Source organism: Chrysochloris asiatica, unplaced genomic scaffold (genome assembly GCF_000296735.1).
Source record: "Chrysochloris asiatica unplaced genomic scaffold, ChrAsi1.0 scaffold00008, whole genome shotgun sequence".
Classification (NCBI taxonomy): domain Eukaryota; kingdom Metazoa; phylum Chordata; class Mammalia; order Afrosoricida; family Chrysochloridae; genus Chrysochloris; species Chrysochloris asiatica.
The window spans coordinates 7,146,931-7,168,918 of NW_006408526.1; the positions used below are offsets into that span (position 1 = coordinate 7,146,931).

A 21,988-nucleotide genomic window follows, 5' to 3' on the forward strand; every position below is an offset into this window, starting at 1 on the left:
CAATTCTGACTCACAGCAACCTTGTATAAGGTTTCCGAGGAGCAGCTGGTGGATTTGAACTGCCTACCTTGCTATCTAATTAGACTCCCAGAATTTATAAAACCCAAATGAGGATAAAGAAAGGAAAGCTGAAAAGAGCAAAATCCTTAAGGAGATATTCCATCTTATCAGAAATCATTTCCTCAATATGTAATTCCTGCATTCTCTTAGAGTCAAAGGAAGTCAGATTAGAAACCTGTCACTGAAATCATTTGTTGCAAAAAAAAAAAAAAAAAAAGTCTCTATCCCTAACCCTAAGGATCATTGCATATGAAATTAAAGTCGTAAACTGCAGGTTGAATAGGGACAAACTTGGTTTTTCATGATAGAAATTAGTTTGATATATGTTCAAACAATCAAAGTAGAAGTAGGGTTGCTCTTTTATGTTATATACTTGCTTCAGTAAATACAATATTTAAGTAACATATGTCATCTTTCTCTTTTCTCTTGCCACTTGGTAAAAGCTTAATTATTTACAATGAAAATAAAGCTGCATGTAAAATCCTAAATTCTTTCTGAACTATGAATTCCTCTCTGACTATTTGTTGGCATCATGTCTTCAGTCTATATATTCCTTCATATCTGCTCATGATCAATCCATGAATGCTTGTCTTCATAATCTGTCAAATTTATAGATATCAATTTTGATGGCACGTTGAATAAATGTGAAATATTAGGAGGCTTTAAAAAGTTTGTGAAAAAATGGAAAAATGAAAAGATAATGGATTTTTCCACAGACTTTTTTTGAAGCCCTCTAATATACTAATTTTTCTTGGAATAAACAAAAGCTTTTTAAAAAATTCCCTTTTAAAATATTCCTTCCCATGGAAGCATGATTAGAGACCCAGAATTATGGTGCAATGCTAATTCATAAAAATATCATCTGTATAAAATTATTCTCAAAATCACATCCCCCAAAAGGAGAAAAGGACATGCATATTGAGATACGAAGAGATTAATAAGCAATAATAAAAATACAAATGAAGTTTTCTATTATTCGTTGTTTAGACTTCTTTCTTTTTAGGGGAATTAAATTCTGTTAATCTAACATAATATTAGGAAAGCAATTGAATCTTGATATTGCAATCCCTCATACAAATAAGTGAGTATTCTGATTTCTGTAATACTCCTGAAATAATCAAAATGGATGAGTATAATTAATTTGCACAATCCATTCTAGCCTACCATAACATGACTTTCTCACTCACATTTATAGAAAAATCACACCTTATGTCCTCATTATATTTTATTAGAGTGCACAAGCCTCTCTAATTTGGCAAATTCATGCTCGGATTAACACACCATTCATATAATGAGGCAGCAGGCTGGACACCAGACATTCCTAACCACCTTCATTTCTTTTCTCACTGTGCATACATAAGCTTTATTGGTCAGAGAAAAGTCAATATGTAGGAATCAGTATAAAGAAATGAAAGAACTATTTGATGTGTTGCAAATACTGTATATCTGATTTTTTTTTCCTGCATTGCCAATCTGCATGTAATATAAATAAGAATAAAGTGTGTGCATACAGTCTGAAAATCATGGCATTTTAAATTGTGTGGTATAGATTTATCTTGAAGGCTTTCCTATCACTGCTTAACAAATGACAGCAAAAAAATCTTGGCAGGATAATGGGTGAAAAGTAAATACAATTTAAAATAATAGTAATTCTTTAAACTCATTTTTTGTCTTGCATCTAAATACTGTGTTATGTTGACAGATCTGGGAAATTTTAGTGGCCGGACAAGAAGTGCAGTCTCTGTGAGGGAAGGCCAGGGGGTTGTTCTGATGTGCTCTCCTCCGCCTCATTCACCAGGTACAGTAGGATCCTGTATTCTATAATGCTGCTGCTCGTTTTGACTATATGCTCATTCTTTTAGACAGTGTATTGACTGGGGAATATATCAGGTGAAATATGGATGGTTTTCTTGACATGTATCAGAGTACCAGATGAGTAATTAAAGATCATATACTCTAAATGCCATTGGACAGGAGACTGAACTCCTATGATAACATTGTTTTACTGCCATTCTTACTGTTTACTTGTCATGGTTATGTCTCTGCCTGCCAGTAGTGAGGAATATATTGCCTGCAGCACAAGGAAAGTGATAAGCTGAGAAAGTAGAAACTTTTCAGAATTGTTTGGAGTGTCAGAGATGAGTTAACTAAATAATAATGTTCATCTTGTTTCACAAGATAAGCTGGAAACTTGGTTGTTTATGGTTTTGTTTGTAACACTGAAACAAGAATTGCTAAGACAGTATTATTTATTTATTTTTAGTTTTAGAACAAATCTATGATTGACTTTTTTGACCACTTGAGTTCTTACAAAAGTCATGGCAATAGGCATGCATTTCAGAGGATGTCAGAAATAATTGTAAGTAAACTATGCTCAAGTTTATTGTAGCCATTTTTCCAACTCACAGCTAATTATATATTTTTTGTTTGTTTGAGTCCAGAAATTTGAGATAAGCATCACTTTGTATCTCAGCTTATTTTTCATAAAGTATTATTTTAAATATAGAGTGACAAGCATCAATTGAGGGACTACTGGTATAGCACTGTAGGATCAGCACTGGACTTTGAACAACAAGGTCGGCAGTTCAAAGCCACCAGCTGTTCCTCAAAAACCCTATACAGGGTTGCTATGAGTCAGTACCAATACAACAGCACTTAACAACAGCATCAACTGAAAAGAGAGACATGATATAAAGGAAGAGACAGAATGGAGATGACGATAGAGAAGGAGGGAGAAAGAGAGAGAGCTTATCAAATACCTACTCATTTCTATCTAAAAATAATTGGGAAGATTTTAGGACTAACAACTGGTCAAAGATCAGAGCTCTGATTTCTCAATCATTGCTTTTCTCTTTTACTAGGATAAAAGTCATATTTATTTCAAGATTATATTATCAGTGTAGTAACAGGGACCAAGTTTGTTCTACCGTGAATAATTCTTATCTTAAATAACAAAATATCCTAAATCAATTTTCTCAAAGTTTCTATCCATTTTATATGACCTCTTTCCAATTTTTCTTTCAATTGAAGAAAAAGTAACTGTATTTCAATAGGGAAATATTTTTGAAAACACATTTATTTGAAACTCAGAAAATAATCACTATTAGGAAAGAGTTGTATACATTCTCCAACTATTTCAGTCTAGGCACTCTGATCTTTTTATGAGCAGTTTGGAGAATTTACAGGAAGGATATCTAGGCTTACCTACATTTAATTTCAGTTTTAATTGTCAAGCATTTTTTTTTTAACTTAAAAATGTAAAAAGCTGTATATAACATTTATAAAAAGCTGTGTGTAATGTTAAGGAACCCTGGTAGAGTAGTGGATTAAGAGCTGGGCTCCTACCTGCAAGGTCAGCAGTTCAAATCTACCAGCTGTTCTGTGGGAAAAAGATGTGGCTTTCAGCTCCGGTAAAGATTTACAGCCTCGGAAACCCATTATGAGTCGGAACTGACTCAGTAGCACACAACCAAAACCACCACCATGTGTAATGTTGATGTGTCTCTGTGGGATAAAGCACTGGACCTCAAGGCCGGTTTGAACCACAGGGTCCATGGTTCAAATTCACCAGCCACTCCTAGGAATCCCTATACAGGGTCACTATGAATTAGAATTGACTTGGCCGCACTTTACAATAACAATGTGTAATGGTGGGTTATTAGACATATGTAGTTTGAAAAACTGGGAAAAACATGAACAGTTGTTAGAGATAGAAAAGGAGGAAGGTGGAGGGGGGGAGAAGGAAACAACAGGTTCATTAGTAGATGACAGGGATAATCACCTAATTGACAAGAGTTAACATTATGGAGTAAAAACTTCAAGAAACGTTTATTTTTCTGAAATACAATATATAAATGCAATGCTACTGAAACACGTATAAAACTAAATACAGAAACAAAGTGGAAGAGGAAGATATAAAGGAAAACTGTATGATTACATGCAGATAAATTAACCAACTGTCAAAAAAAAAAAAGAGAGAATAAAAATATTTTTAATGAACAAAATACTGCAAAAATAATTGTGAGTGGGATCAAATAAACATGGATAAGACTATACATTAATAATTGATTAAATATGTAATGATATGATTCCTGACTGAGATCAATGTAAGTTAAGCAAAATAACTGCTCTTCTATATTTATTTCATGAAAAATAGTAATCTAAGATTACACATTGCAAAGTATGAGTATTCCCAAACACTTAATTGTGCTCATGAGGAATCTGTACCTGGAGCAAGAGGCAGTTGTTCGAATAGAACATGGAAACACTGAATGGTTTAAAATTAAGAAAGGGGTGCAGCAGGGTTGTATTCTTTCACCATACTTATTCAACCTGTATGCTGAGCAAATAATCTGAGAAGCTGGGTTATAAGAAGAAAAACATGGCATCAGGATTGGAGGAAGACTCATTAACAACCTGCAATATGCAAATGATACAACCTTGCTTGCTGAAAGTGAAGAGGACTTAAAATACTTACTGATGAAGATCAAAGAGCACAGCCTTCAGTACGGATTGCATCTCAATGTAAAGAAAACAAAAATCCTCACCACTGGACCAATAAACAACATTCCTATCAAGGGAGAAAAGATTGAAGTTGTCAAGGACTTCATTCTTCTTGGATCAACTATCAACACTCATGGAAGCCGCAGTCAAGAAATCAAACGACGTATTGCATTAGGCAAATGTACTGCAAAAGACCGTTTTAAAGTGTTGAAGAGCAGAGATGTTAGCTTGAAGACTAAAGTGCACCTGACCCAAATCATGGTATTTTCAATAACTTCATATGCATGCAAAAGCTGGACAGTGACTAAGGAAGACTGTATCAGAATTGATGCTTTTGAGTTATGGTGTTGGAGAAGAATATTCAAATTGCCATGGTCTGCCAAAAGAACAAACAGATCTGTATTGGAAGAAGTGCAGCCAGAGTGCTCCTTGGAGCCCAGGATGGCCAAACTTCATCTCTCATATTTTGGGCATATTGCCAGGAGGGACCAGTCACTGGAGAAGGATATCATGTTTGGTAAGGTAGAGGGTCAGAGAAAAAGAGGAAGACCCCCAATGAGTTGGATTGGCCAAGTGGTAGCATGGATGGACTCAAGCATGGCAATGATAGTGAGGTTGGCCCAGGATTAGGCAGTGTTTCGTTCTGCTGTGCATAAGGTCGCTATGAGTCCGTGCTGACTTGATGGCACCTAACAACAAGAATAAGATTATAGGACGGGTTCGTTTCTAGGCAGTCATTTTGAGCATATGTTAATTGATCCACTCCAATGCCAATGTTAGTATCACAGTTTTTAGGGAACACTCTCATGGTCCAATATTACAGGCATAGCTCAGCATACAGGCCAAGACCTGTGACTTACCAGATGGTTAGTTATTCCTTGAACAGCCAAGTCTCATATAACTTTAATTTTCCTGTTGAATACCCCTTTCAAACTCTTGTGGCAACTGAAATGTGCATATTTCCTGAAGCCAGGGCTTCTTCTGAAGCCCTTTAATGTTTGGGCTGTCTATTCTACCAAATCCCACGTGCCACTAAGACTCAGATTAGAACAGATGTCCTCCTTTTACCACATTCCACAATTTTTTGTCTTTCTTTATAAAATTCTCATATTTAAATTGCTGATCATCAGACTTTACTTTCTTCTACCCCTCCTGGTTGCCAGTTCACTTCCCTTCATCTTCTGAAGGAAGATTTTAGCCTTGTGGATCACTTCTCAATGTCTTTGATATTATGTCAATCTTTGTATTTGGTGATTTCACAGGCACATAGCATAGTCTTTTCACCATCCTGTCCTTTATCTTCCTTTCAAATTATCCACTTTATAATCAACCTTAGGCACTTGACCAGCTATTATCGCTAGCTGTAGTCTCTCAGTTATCACATCGACGCGTCCTACTGTCTGACCAGCATCTTATTCTTCTGCTCACTCTCTCTAGTGTCCTGATTCCAACAGTTCTTTAACCAAAATGAAATTGCTCTTATCCAATCTTCATTCTACTTCATCTCACTATTCTCCTTAGTCGTAATAATTTTTGCATACATCTCAATTTCCTGATCTCTCTTGGTTCCTTCACAATGACTGAACAAAGCTTGAAAAATGCTAATACTAGTTAAATCCTACTCTAAGGCTATTCTTTGCCTGAACTTTTTTGACTCAAGAAAAGCAAACAGTTATACAATAATTGAATTTTAAAATCCAGACTATAAACTTCAAGTAGACTTTAAGGTTTACCAGAAATTTAAAAAGAAAAAAAAAAAAAATGTTAGTCTTCTTGTACTGTATTGCTATTGTCCTTAGGTCTTGTCAACTTGATTTCAACTCATAGCAACTTTAAGTTCTTTTGGCCAATAAGATTTTCTTGGCACAGCGACATGGGACCATGAGATAAGCACTGGACTGCTAACCGCAAGGTCAGCAGTTCAAACCCACCAGTTGCTCCTCAGAAACCCTATACAGGATCGCTGTGAGTTAGAATTGACGCAGTGGGACTTAACAGCAACAATCTTTATGGGAGTAGGTCATCAGGTGTTACTTCTGATGGGTTTGAACAACCAACCTTTCACTTGGTAGCAGAACACTTAACTGTTGTGTCACCAAGGCTCCTTTTAGTATACTAAACTACTGTCAGATCTTCAATGTATTCTTCCCCAACTTCATTCTCAACACATAACCTTGTCCCCTATTTCACTGTGAAAAGAGAAGCAATTGTAAGATAACTGCCACGGTCCCCATGGCCATATCTGATTTGTTTCCCAGGCCCTCTTGTTGGTATAGATGCTTTATTGTACTTTTATCTCAGGTCAGTCCTCCAACTTGTGTACTATAGTTTATCCTTTTCACCTCCTTGAAGGAACTGCTTCAGCTTCAACAATTCTCTCTTTTCTCTTTGAATATCTACTGGTGACCATTCCCTGATTTCTAGATCATTCCTCATCAGCACTAAAATATGTTGTTACTTTTTCTAAAAGCAAAAAAGTCCTCATGCCCTCTTTCATCTACAGCCTCATTTTCTGTTCCCTGTTTTACAGAACTCTTCAAAGGCTTGTCTGTACTTACTCTAGCCAATCTTACTCCTTCTGTTTGTTTTTCTTTCTTTCTCTCTCTGTCCCTCTATATCAACATAGTTATTTAATTATTATAAATGCACAGTTCAATGAGTTATAGTTACTTATACAGTTGTGCAACTATCATCAAAATTCAGTCTTAGAATACTTCAATCATTCCTAAAACTGATGTATATCACTGTTGTCATTCAGCCTCTTCCCTAACACATCCCCAGGCTATCAGTGATATGCTTTCTGTCTCTATAGTTTTGCCTTTCATAGTAATTTTATTTTAATGGAATCGTGTAATGAATAGTTTTTTGTTTGGCTTATTTCACTTAGCATAATGTTTCTGTGGTTCTTTCATATTGTTGTATATCATTAGCTGTTCCTTTAAGTTTCTGAATAACATCCTATTGAATAAATACATCATATTTTGTTTATTCACTCCTCCATTTAAATTAGCTTGTTTGATGGTAATTTTTTTAATCTTATGAACTATGCTGCTATGAATATTTGTGTGCAACTTTTTGTGGGGATGTGTTTTAATTTCAGAAGATAAGCATCTAGGAGACCCAATCTTTTATAAATCTGTTCAAATCAAGCTTTTGCCCTCACCCCCACTGTCTATCAACTTTAGCAGTGACCCCATTTCACTAAATCTAGTAGGTAGGTTTTATTCTCCATGTTTATACCAGTTTCTCTAGAAAGGGGAACCCTGGTGATACAGTGGTTAAAGAACTTGGCTGCCAATCAAAGCTTCAGTGATATGAACCCAACAGTTATTCTGCAGAAGTATGGCTGTGTACTTCCATAAAGATTTATAGTGTTGGATATACTATGGGGCAATTCCACACTATTCTATTGGGTTGCTATGAATTTGAATTGACTGGACAACATGAGTAGTTTGGTTTTGGTTTTGTTGTTGCTAAGTGCCATTGTGTCATTTCTGATTTATAGTTACCCTTTATAGGTTTCCGAGAAGCATTTGATGGATTTGAAACACAGACCTTGAGGTTAGTTTATTCTACTATGCCACACCAGGACTCCTGGTTGGGTTTTAGTCCTTTATAAACACTTCATTGCCTTTCAGGATTCAATATTCCTTGGTTTTTCTCCTACTTCACTTCTCAATCTGTTTTACTGAGTTCATCTAATTTCTCAAACTTGTATAGACCTTCATGTTTCAGTGCTTGAACCTATTTTAAAAAGTATATCTTTACTCCCTTTGAATTTTTCTGAGAGTAAGATTTTAAGTATTGATATTTCCCAAACCTATATTTCCAAGTAGGACATTAACTTGTATATTTAATTGCCTACTAAGCATTCCTAGTCAAATAACTAAAATATACCTCAAGCATTGTCTTGTCTGAAACTGAACTCCTAGTTACATCCTCACCAAACCTGCTCCATTTGCAATCTTTATCTCCTTAAATAATAACAGTCCTATCCCTTCCAGTTCGTCAGAACTAAGAGTCATGCTTCATTTCTCTCTTTCTATCGTACCCCACATACAAATTCTCAGGAATTATTTTGGTCTTAAATTTTATACAAAATCTAACTGCATCCTAGCCCCTCTGCTTTAGCTCTCTCTAACAAACTCCAGTATCTCACACCTCGACTATAGCAACAACTTCTTTATTGTTTTCACTACTTTTGTTCTTATTATTTCCAAAGTATTGTCCATATAAGAGCCAGAGTGATTCTGTAAAACCAAGTTGCATCATGTCAACACTATGGTTTGAACTCTCAAAAAACACTCAATCTAATATAGAGGCCAAACCAAAATTCTTAAAACAGCCTGGTGAGCCCTGTTCATTTGGTACCACATAACTTCTCTGACCTTATCTGTCACCATCTTTTTTGTTTTCTTTTCTAATGTCACATAGGCCTTCTTGATGCTCTTTAGATAACCAAGCATGCTCCTCTCTCAAAACCTTTGTACTTTCTTTTCAATGTAAAACTCTTACCTCAGGTAGATGAATGACTAACTCACTCATCAGCATGTCTTTCTTCAAATCACACCTTTTTACTGTAACCTTTCCTGATCTTCCTCATTTAATCTGCATCCATTGGTTTACTTACAGGTGACTTCAAAACTTCCTATAAAATTTCCATTATCTTTTAATTTCATTTAATCCAGGAACTTTTTGAAAAGCCCTCTTACATATATTTATTGTTCATTATCTGTCCTCTCAATTAGACTGCAAGTTCCACAATAATAGAAATTATATTGGCTTTTTTAAACTGTTGTACCCCAGTGCCTATAACCATGTCAGGCATAGAACAAGAAATCAGCAATATATTTGTTGAATGAAGATATCTATAATTATCAGAAATAAAATTAGCCAGTGTCCTTAGTCAATAAATAACTATGAAAAATTTGATAGGGATTTCATAAACAAGTAGAGGGAAAAATAGATCAGCTATATAGAAGGAAAACCATTCTGTAATTTCATTTTTCTCAAGATGGTGTTGTGAATGAATGTAATTGTGGAATAGATAAGTGAAATGTGTTTCACACCATCAACATGGAAGAAAAAAATGTAACATTTTATATTTTGCCAAAGGAACAAACTGAAATCTAACGGACTGTAATTCCTGAGTTGAGATCAAAATCATATTGAGAAGTGGTATTTAATTTTAGTACCTTGCTTATTCAATTAAAAGAACTTTGAAAATGTCTTAGGAAAGTTTAGTAGAAAATTCTTGGTGAAAAAGAGGCCGAGTAAGTTTACAAAAAATAAATCATGATTGTGGAGTAAATGAGTCCCTAGGTGGTACAAAAGGTTAAGTATACTTGACAGTTAACCTAAAGATTGGTGGTTTTAACCAGCCATTGAAAACTGTATTGTATTGAGCACACTTCTACTCTGATGTAAACGGAGCTGCTTTCAATAACAATTGACTTCCTGGAAACTGGTCTTAGTAAAGGTGGTGGTGTGAAATAGGTCTTGAGTTTGGACTGTTATAGCACTTGCCTAAACAATTGCCTTTGTTTAGGTGGCATGTAATTGGATATTTTGTAATGAGTAAAAGACTTGGTCACATTTCTGTATCATCCAAATAATCACATAGAGCATGTGTGTCTAACTGACGCTTGATTCTATTCCTGTTACTGTTTTACTTCCTTCTTTTAAGTCATCATGAGTGAATTTTATCAGAATTTTATCATATGGCATTAAGGTACCACCACGAGTTGTCATAAAGTGGATTCTGACTCATGACAACCCCATAGAGGTCAAAGTGAACTCTTCTCTCTGTAGTTTTCAGTGCCTGGTTTTGGGGGAAAGTAGATTGTCAGCCCCTTCCAAGGTATCTTTGTCTGGATTTTAACCACCAATCTTTCTGTTAGCAATTGAGAGCTTAACTACATCACCCAGCGACTCCTGGTTACCAAAAGGTTTTTCTTAAATGCTGGAAGCAAAGGTTACTAGTTTTTTTTTTGTTTTTTTTTTATCTCGCTAGTATATTATAGATTCTTTCACAGTAATAAAATTGTCATATTCCTATTTATATTTGCAATGCTTAGTACGGTATACATGACAGTAAGTACTCATTAAATACATGTTAAATGACTGAATGAATGAGCTTATTCTAATAGTTGAATTTTAGATGGCTCTCTATAGTTGCTGTCAGTCTCCTGACACTACTTAATTATAACCCATTTCAGACAGGTATTCAGGTCACTGAATATCACATTCAAATTGTGCTATATCAAAGTAAAGCAGCTACTCTGATTCAGGGGAAGCTATATGAAATGACAAACCAGTAAAAATTTTTAACAATAAGCAAACGATTAATTTTCTTGTTACTTCAATGGATGTACAATGCATATTTTTCTGTGAAAAGGTAAAATCTAGGATTGACCTATTTGCCAAATTTCCCTGTTTACTTCCCAAAACATCAGTGTTAATCTCAGTCAATTACATATGTGAATGAACATATCATGACTGGTCACTGAGATGGTTAGACATATTTTTCTAGATATTAAACACATCTGCCCAAAATGATTTTGCTTGCCAGGACATACCTCTATCAGTTAAATCATTCTGAAAATCAAGGTGATTTTGTAAAAAAAAAAAAGGTCTATGAAAATGTATAAATAAAACTTACACATGAAAATATATTATAGTTGAAAAACTATCACCGTAAATTATTTTAAAGTGAAGAAGTCAGTAATTACTATTTTGCTTAAAAAATATTTTGGTTTTATTACATACCTATACATTACTGTGGAAGCTTCCAAAGTGAGACTTAAAATTCCTATAAAAGTAAGAGGCTATAGTAAAACTACATATACAATCAATGGATACAATCTTACAGTATAAATATCAAATTTTCACATAAAATTATACTATTTAATTCTTACAAAATACCCCAGAGTTAGAAGTTATTATCGTCTCCACTGTATTGATGAACAACCTCAACCTCAGGAAAAATAACTAAAACCCTTAAGTTCTCCCAAAATTTCAATCGCTGTTATATTTTATGCCATATCATAGGGATTTGGGTTGAAGTTCTAATACATACTTTATGGAATTAATACAAATGAAAGCTTACTTTGTAAAGTGAACTGACTAACTCTCAAGAAAAATGTTTATTTTACTATATAAAACACTGAATTTATCTTGTTATTCAAGAAATATTTATTAAATATCTTCTATCTTTTGACTAATGATTTTAGCCCATTTATAATTATTTATATCATCTTATTTTACACTAGTTACTCTCCTTTATATGCTTCATTTCCCTCTTTTTGAAATTATGAATGGATTTTAATTGCATCTTTTTCTTCTATGGATTTAAAAAAATACTCATTTTATTTTTGTTGTTTTAGAAACTACATGTAAACTATCGATAGGCATACTTAATATCATTTTAAATACTAAAGTTTTCTTTTTGGTAATTAAATGATGAATTTGTTCCTTAGTCAACTAGAACATAAGAAAGAGAATTCAAGTTTATTCCTCTGTGGCTGCTTCAATCAACTAAGCTATGAAGTTGATTTAGGACCAGAAAAGATTAGTTAAACTATACATATTTTAGATCCTCGATACCTACAGGTATCACAGAAAACTGGATATGTGTCTGAAGTGTAGGAACGGATTTGGGTTATTGTTGTTAGGTGCCATTGAGTCGGTACCGAGTCATAGTGACCCAATGCAAAACAGAACGAAACACTGCCCTATCCTGGGCCAACCTCACAATTGTTGCCATGCTTGAGCCCATTGATGTTGCCATTTTGCCAATCCATCTTGCTGGGGGACTTCCTTTTTTACTCTGACCTTCCACCTTACCAAACATGATATCCTTCTCCAGTGACTCCTGACAATATGTCCAAAGTATGAGAGACAAAGTTTGGCCATCCTGGTCTCCAAGGAGCACTCTGGCTGTCCTTCTTCCAACACAAATCTCTTTGTTTTTTTAGCAGCCCATGGTACTTTCAATATTGTCCTCCAATATTATAACTCAAAAGCATCAATTCTTCTATGGTTTTCCTTATTAACTGTCCAGATTTTGCATGCATATGAGGTTATTGAAAATACCTTGGTTTGGGTCAGGTACACCTTATTCCTCAAGTTGATATCTTTGCTCTTCAACACTTTAAAAAGATCTTGTGCAGTAGATTTGCCTAATGCAATATGTCATTTGATTTCTTTACTGCTGCTTCCATGAGTGTTGATAGTTGATCCAAAAAGAATGAAGTCCTTGACAACTTCAATCTTTTCTCCATTGATAAGAATGTTGTATATTGGTCCAGTGGTGAGGATTTTTGTTTTCTTTACATTGAAATGTAATCCATACCAAAGGCTGTGGTCTTTGATCATCAGCACTAAGTATTTTAAGTCTTCTTCACTTTCAGCAAGCAAGGTTGTATCATCTGTATATTGCAGTTGTTAATGAGTTTTCATCCAATCCTGACATTACGTTTTTCTTCACATGACCCAGCTTTTCAGATTATTTGCTTAGCAAACATGTCAAATAACTATGGTGAAAGAATACAACCCTGTCACACACCTTGCTTAAATTGAAAACATTCAGTGTTCCCATGTTCTATTCGAACAACTGCTTTAATATGAACAACATGTACAGATTCCTCATGAGCAATTAAGTGTTCCAGAATAATAATACTTCGCAATGTTGTCCATAGCTTGTCATGATCCATGCAATTGACAGCCTTTGCATAGTCAATAAAGCACAGGTAAAGCACAGAGATCTGAGTAGAAGAATTTAAAATCAGGCATCATTAGCATCGTGTACTGAAATGTAATTATAAGATTTCTTATGTTCTCTCAAGCAGCGTATTTACAGTGTGAACATCACAGGTAATGGACAAAACCATGTTTGGATTTTTATGGCTCAAAGTGTAATCTGTGGAAAAAAGAAATCTGTTTTGTTTTTAGGATATCAACCCATTTAAATATGTGACAATTACAGACAATTTGTATATTTACGAGTCTATGCTTAATTTCAACAGGTCTCATATCTACTTTCTGCTCCCATAAAGCTTTACAGCCTTGGAAACCCTGTACAGGGTCTCTATAAGTCAGAACCCACCCCACAGCACATAACAACAACAACATATCTACATTGGAGTCCTGGTGTGGCACTATAGGATCAGCACTGGGCTTTGAACTACAAGGTTGATAGTTCAAACCCACCAGCTGTTCCTCAAATTATATAAAGGGTCCATATGAGTTGGAATGAACTCAATGGCACTTTACAACTTCTATGCTAAGATGACTCATATCTGCAGTTAAAATTTTTAGCCTCCATCTGGTTGTTCAGATAAAGTTAATAGCTTAGATGCAAATAGGGTTCATTGATTCTCTACAGGCAAAATTGTTGAATTTCTCAAATTGCTTAGATCTCAGTCAAACATCTAGAAGCCTTAAAATGCTAAAGCTATTTCTAGATGCCAATGAAAACCAGTGTCTTTATGGTTGTGCTAACAGAAATGGGTAAATTATCAAGAAAAGATAGCCAGAATCACTATTTGACATCTCTCTTGTTTGCAGAGAATTCTATTAGGTCCAGAGGCAAGGTAGAGAAAGATCATAAAAGACACAAGCTCTGTCCTGAGAAACTCAACATCCAGTAAGATAAACAACATCAAAATTCACAAAGTCATTAGTAAGAAGAAAAACAACAAAACCCCATTTTATCATTTTTCTCTTTTTGCTGAGTAGATCCCTAGTTCATTCTCCAAACCTTGTTTTGCCTTGTTGATGAAGTTAAGTTATCAGAGATTGTGTCCCAGGCAATATAACCCTTAGTCTTTGATTTACCTGCCTATAAATTAGAAACTGTAGGCATGAGGTTTGCTAACCCCCAATACGCTCTCCAAACCAAGCAGTCCCTCCCTCTAGTATCTCTCCTTCAGTCACAAGTGGCATTGTAGTGGCTCCTACACTACTCATGGGAAATACCAGTTAAACTAGCTGTTATAAAGCTTATTTCAACTCATGCTAACTCTATGTGTATCAAAGTAGAACTGTGCTCTACAGAGTTTTTAATGACTAATTTTTTTGGAAGTAGATGATCAGGTAACTCTGGGTGGGTTCAAACCACCAACCTTTTTGTTAGCAGCAAAGGGTATTCAGGACTACTACTGTGTGTCACAGTGAAGGGTAATTAAACCATAATGATTATCTATGGAGTCAGCAGTGGGAAACCTGGATTATGTGAAGCTTTGCAGTCTATATTCATATTATATATTTCGGCATAAACGTTTTGATTCATTATAGAATATAGCTGAATTTATGAAATAATAAATTATAATGAAACATTTTTGCACACACAGCAAATACAGAAGCATATGCATTTGGTTATCTCTTTAACCCTCTTTCATTTTAAACTAATAATAGTTTATTTCATTCAGAAAAATACTCAAATAGCAATGGACATTAGAGGACTGAGGTCCCTGGTCCTGTCCCAGATGCTAATTTTAAACAATGCCTCATTCCCCCTAGCCTTTAGATTATTCCTCTTCTGTGAAGCACTAGTTAGAATAGAACTGAAGAAGCCTCCAGTCCTATTTTGGGAGCTTTAACACTGCAGCTGGGGCATTTCTTTGTTAAAAATAAATAAAAGTAAAGAAAAAGAAAAGTGAGTGAGAGAGAGAAAGGATTTTAATTTTTTTTTTAATTAAAATTTTTTTCCCATATTTTTTACCTTAAATTTACGACAATTAGACTGATTCACCAACCTCTACTCCATTGTTAAACCAAATGGTGTGTAAGTTAAGCCTATAGAATACATGCATGTGGCCCACTAAACACTGAAATGGAGCCTACGTGTAAGTTTCTGCTTCCATGTAATTATATCAGAATACTTTTTCCTGGGTTTTGGAAAGGCATCCAATGATTCTCACTGTGGCTGTTAAGATTTGTTTGTTAAATTGAGCTTTACCTGTAAAATGGGGATAAGGAAAGATACCTTACAGGTTTGCCTTGAAAGCTAAGGGCAAGTTCATGTAAAGCAACAGCAAGCATTAAATTCAATTTGTCTTGAAGATCTATCTTCAAGAATCCTCTTTAAAATGCAAATGCCTTTGAGAAAAGTGACACCTTAAATCATTATCTGCTAACACTAATTACCAGTTGACTGAGATTAGCTGACACCATGCTGGCTACAAGGCAATTGGAAGATGAGTGGCACTTGAAAATGTGAATCAGAGAGTTTGAGGTGGGAATAGAACCAAGAAAAAAAACATGGATCCTGACAATGAAGTAAAAGGGCACAAGTATCATTTCTAATTTCAGGGGACCTCTTTATCCTAGGATAATTGGCACCAGAAATTGTTCCTTTAAATCAAATTTATATAAGACAGTAATTAAAATTACTCAAAGGTGAAAATAAAATATTTTGATGAACACTTTATCTTGATAGAATAAATTTTGTTCATTATAGAATTTAAATGTAATAACTGAAAATATATAATTATCACAGCTATAATAAAGTATGATGAGTTGTTTTTTTTTTTAATGTTTTGTACAAAATAGTAAGATTGCTAGACACCTCATCCTTCAAACTTAGCTTTCGTGTCAACATCACAAAAAGTAATTGTCCCCAAAGTTTGAGGAAGTCAACAATTTTCCTATTACTTTTCCTAAACATTAGATTTCAAATCTCTATACGTTGAATAATGTAAGTCATTATTCTTTCATTTTCTTATAACTCAATCAGAGTTTCATTTGCTAGAGTAGCATTGCTCTAAATTATTGAGGCAGTATAAACTTGCCTTGATTAACTTCATGAAATCCAAACTGTTGCAGATTCACTTTACAATATATTAGAATTGAGTTCTCCTATGCTGTAAATAATTGACCAGAGAGGTTGGTAAATGGGCCAGGATGAATTATAGTGCTAACAGGGAAGTATATTTGGGTTGGGACTAGTTTTAAAGTCAATCAATTGATTTGTCATTATTATCACTAAAAACAGTATTGTTATGAAGATATATTGAATGACATGTATTTGGCATTGAATATGTATTGAATAGCATAAGTTTAAAAAGAGAACTCTTTTAAATTTTGCATATGATCAGCCATCTCAGCAGGTGTCTTAGGCTGGAGCAATACCAGTGAAGCATGTACATGAGTATAAATATATAGAATGATTTATTTCAAGGAAATGACTCATGCTGTTGTGGAGACTGGCAAGTACCAAATCAGCAAACTGGAGGCTTCTCCTGACTCATGTGGTTTCTGGCTTATGGAGCTGTGAGAGCCAAAGAGTCCCAGTTCTGAAGGTCAAATGGTATGCTTTTGGCTCTCGTCTCAAGAACTAAAGGACAGAGAATGATGAGTCCGATGCAGGATTGAGCGTACAGACTTTGTCAGAACTTTCATAAATGAGGGAGTTTCAAATAGTTCATTGATAAATTCCATTATCTTTTAGTTCCATTTTTCCATGAACTTTTTGAAGCCTCCTTGTAGTTAAGACCAGTGAATTACATTGTTACACTTCATTTTCTTTGAGGTGAGTTCTTTGATCTGAGGCAACGGTGTGTGGGATACTATGATAGTTGATAAAACATTCTGTAAATCCATGGATGGCTAGGTGGTTTTGGCAGAAGCATTGTGTACAGGGAAGGAAAATACGAATTCTGAGTGTCTATCTCAGAACAAAATGCTTCCGTTTTAATGATAGAAGTGGTTCAATGGAATAAACCAGCCATGAGGTTGCTGGCTGATGGCCTTTAGAAATAGTGCCAGACTAGAGACTCAGTGTTTGTCTCTGCTGCTGGCAGATTGGGCATTCAGCAGTAGCTGTAGCCAAATCAACCTTAGTGAGTGGAAGTCTGTATTGCTAAACCCATGAATAATCTCCATCCAAGCCACATGGTCACTTTGTTCACGAGTCTATTGGGACATGACAGGAGTGACTGAAGAAAGAGGATCCATTGAACATATAATCCTATCCATTTGATTGTTAAAATTCTCCTTTGTCAAGACAACCCTTTGGTGAGCATATGCATACATATATTTACTTATTGGTCCAATCAGAGCAGACTAACCACATGCCTCTTCCCCATACTTCCCATCATAAATTTTGCATTCATATTCTTATCAAGTTCCTGACCATCCAAACAAATTATTGGCCACAGTCCATGAAATATTATATATATATATATATATATATATATATATATATATATATATATATACATACATACATATATCTGACATAGAGCATTACCATCTTTCCTTCCAAGCAAAATGAACAACCAATTGCACTGCACAAAGTTCTTCCTATGAGGAGGATTTCCCTTCAACACTGTCCTTCTGGGAGGTCCCAGAAAGGGCCTACTGTGCTGCAATTATTCACTTTCAAGTGATATCTATATATCACACATATAAACCAGGCATGAATTTTCTCTTCCTCATCCAACTAATCATAAGGAATTCCCCATGAGGCTATAGGTGCAGACTGGGAGAAGGAAAGTAATGTGACAGATGTGGGGACCATTGTTATTTGGGTTAAATTCCTCATGGAACTAACTTGCTTGTGCTTTCAAGTTCTGCTCCTGGCCAATTTATAAGTACCACTTCCATTTAATAATGGGACTTATGGTGTGGCACTGTAGGATCAGCACTGGACTGCAAACAACAAGGTTGGCAGTTCAAACCTGTCAGTTGCTCCTTGGAAGCCCTATACAGGGTCACTATGAGTCAGAACTGACTTGATAGCACATAACAACAACAATTGTGCACACTTAATTGTACTCATGAGGAATCTGTACACAGGCCAAGAGGCAGTTGTTAGAACAGAACAAGGGGATATTGAATTTTTAAAATAAGGAAACTAGTGTTTTATTTGCATTACTTGATATATAGGCCTCAGTAGCACACCCAAATGAAGAATATGTTGTCTCTAAAATCTAAGAGGCACCATGCATTCTTTTTATTTGTAAGATGAGCAGGGTGTAACAACTTAGCATCCACTTTAGAAGAAATATTTAGACATGCCCCATTCTATTGGACCCCTAGAAATTTCAGAGGTGGAAAATGCCTAAGTTTTGTCAAGTTAGCTTCCTACATTTTAGCATGAAAATGGAGACTTGGTGTGGTGCTGTAGGATAAGCACTGGTCTACTAAACTAAAGGTTTCACATGCTCCTTCAAAACCCTATACGGGGTTGCTATGAGTAGGAAGTTACTTAACAGCACTTAACAACAACAACAAGCATACAGATGTCTTGTCAATAAATACAGTCATTGGTACTTCTTCATTACTAGGTCTGAGCAGCATAATACCATCAATGTAACGGATCAGTGTTGTGTAATGAAAAGGAAAGTTACTATGTGTTTCTGTGGACTATGCTATAATGTAGAGCAGGAGTGATTATATACTGAGAGAGAACAGTGAAGGTGTAGCATAGTACCATTGGCCTTGCCAGTCAAAGGCAAACTGCTTCTGATGTTCCTTCAAAACTAGAATTGAGAAAAAAGCCAGAACAATAGCTGCATACTGGGTACTAGGAGATATATTAATTTCCTTAAGCAATGAAACCACATCTGGAATAGCAGCTGCAATTGGAGTCACCACCTGCTTAAATTTATGACAATCCACTGCCATTCTACAAAGATCCATCTGGTTTTTGCATAGAACAAACTGGCGAATGAGGATGTGGTAAGAATCACCACCCAGGATGGCACTAATTTTACAGTTCCTTTAGAAATGTACTGTTTCTTTTTGTTTACTATCTTCCTAGGAGGTGGTGGTTTTAATGCTTCCATTTGGCTTTTTCTAACACAACAGCCCTCACTTCGCCTGTGGGATTCAGTGTGGGAGTCCTTCCAATTGCTGAGTATGTTTATTCCAATTGTGCATTCTAGAACTAAGGAAATCACTGCAGAATGGGTTCAGGGACCCACCAGACCCACTTTGAGATGGACTTGAGCTAATAATGCGTTCTTAACCTGCAATTTCTACACCCCTACTTTGACTCACGGGTTGCTGATATGTAGTACTCCTGGTATGGGTGTCAGTTCAGAGCCAGTGTGTGTCTAGTAATCCTAGAAAAGTTTGATTATTTCCTGTTCCGCAGTGAACAGTCACGCTCAAAAAAACGGCTAGGAGAAAGATTAGCAGTATACATTTTGACAGCACAGTGGGGTCCTTCAACAGCATTCCCTAGGTTCACTGGTTTGTGGGTTTTAAACTAGTTCAACTTTGGAAATTGATTGAGGGACCGTGACTCTCTTTTGGTGATTATAGCTAGATTATCATTTACTTGACCTAGATTCTTTAGTGGATACAGATCAAGTAAATATTTAGTAGGGATTACTCTTAGGGACAGAGTCCTGGTGTGGCACTGTGGGTTAATGCGCCAGACTGCAAAGCCGTTTGAATTGCAAGGTCAGAAGTTCAAGCTCACCAGCTGCTCCTTGGAAACCCTATGCAGGATTGCTATGGGTTGGAATCACTCGACGACACTTAACAACAACAACAACTCTTAGGGACATCATAACTCCACACAAGTCCAAGTATTCTGATTATGCTTTCACTCTAGTGTCAATTATGGCAACCACACCCACTTTTTCAATTATGTGTTGGTATTTGGCTCTCAGACTCCTGGTGTGGTGCTTTAGAATCAGCACTGGGCTGCAAATCACAAGTTTGACTATTTAAACCCACCAGCTGCTCCTATGAGTGGGAACAGACTTATCATCGGCACTTAGCAACAACAACAAACCATGTGGTCCAATTAGTCCTATTGTACTAGGAGTCCTAAGTCTGTTATGGCAACTCCCAAACTCCTACTGTCACATCTGACTTACATAAAATAGCAATTACAAAGATCTTGAGGCTCCCTTTACAAATTTGCCCTTCACTATTCAAAAGCAACAACATTGTGGCAAAAGGAGTCCTGGTGTGGCACTGAGGGTTAATGCACTGGACTGCAAGGTCAATTTGAACTGCAAGGTAACTATGAGTCAGAAATGACTCAACAGCACTTAACAATAACATCTGTTATAAAAGGTGTGTCCTCTGAAATCCATAGGTTGATTTGTGGGTCCACTTTGATAAATTCTCTTTAACTTGTCTATTTCCAGAAGCCTTTGGATATATTCTTCTATAGTATATCAAAGCATTTCAACTTGATTTAATGTAGGCCACAGCTTCATTCATGCTTCAGTGAACAAACCAAATAAACTATAAGATCTTTTTCTAACCTCTCCAGCTGAAACACTGAGTGAAGAATCAATGCTTACTTGACCCATATCAATAAACTCAGTCTGATCCAACTTTATGTTCCTTGCACCATTATTCCATCCCCAACACATATTCCCCAGGTTTGTTTGTATATCTTAGACAATCAAGCATACCTCCTTCTAGGTGACACTTTATAACTTTATACTTTACTTCCTGGAACTCATTTTGACTTATAGGTATAGAAACAAAGATGGCTGCTAGGATAGGTGCTTGGGACTTTCAGCAATGCCTTATAAGACATCGATTTTAGGCAATTCTTCAGTCAACTCGTCAGGGGACATCCCAGGTGATATCTCAGACTTAGACTCTTCAGGCACAGCTAACTTTATCTCAGCAGATGGGGTTGGAAGGAATAATGGTTTTCCTGGGAAGGGTGGCATAGCAGACAAAGATGGAGTAATCCCTTTAGATAGGAATAAGCGTACTCTTCCATTAGCAGAAATGACTCAATGGAATTTAGGAGTTCAGTGTCCCAAGCTTCCTGATTATCTGTCCATATGTCACCATCTATGTTTCAGGAGTTCAGTTCTTTCCAATCAGTGCCCTCACTTTAACTTTAGACACCATCTGAGATAGGAATTCAATTGGTGTTGCAAATTTAATCTTGTAAATTTATGCTTGGTCTCTGACTCTTTGAACTCATCCCATTCTTTCACAGCTTTGTCTATTGAAAGTAGGAACAGCATTCAACTTCCTTATGCTGCTCATTCTGAAAAGAATGTAGGAAAGTAACAAATATATAATCAGCTAGAGGCTTGTCTCTCACAAATATTTGATCCATTGGTTGTGATATTTTGTGTATTTCTATTGCCATCTCATGCCATAGTTATCAGTGCTCTCTTTGCTAGCAGACTCATCAACACCTATTAGACTGCAGACTTGAGACCAAACTCAGAAAATGCAGCCTATGGTTTCATTCATCTAGAACCACTCTCAGTATTAAATGTCTTATGCTAGGTTCTCTAGAGGAGCAAAAACAATGAAGTGATGTATTTAAATATATGAGAATATGTATATAAATATCCCAAATTTGTAGGTCAGATACCAGGTTTTCCTTACTCAGGGGTTATAGCAGGCAACAAGTCCAAAATCAGAAGGTCAGATGCCAGGCTGCTGGCTCATGGGATTGCAGGAGGTTGTTGTTGTTGTTGTT

At 35.8% G+C, this 21,988-nt stretch overlaps 1 protein-coding gene across 1 annotated transcript in view; it reads left to right on the forward strand.

Moving 5' to 3' along the window:
* The window catches only part of CNTN5 (contactin 5), a 704,421-nt gene that overhangs the window by 107,397 nt on the left and 575,036 nt on the right, over window positions 1-21,988 (forward strand). The window contains exon 5 of the mRNA XM_006833948.1: window positions 1,763-1,858. Within this exon, the coding sequence (XP_006834011.1) occupies window positions 1,763-1,858 (96 nt within the window). The remainder of the gene's footprint in view (window positions 1-1,762; window positions 1,859-21,988) is intronic.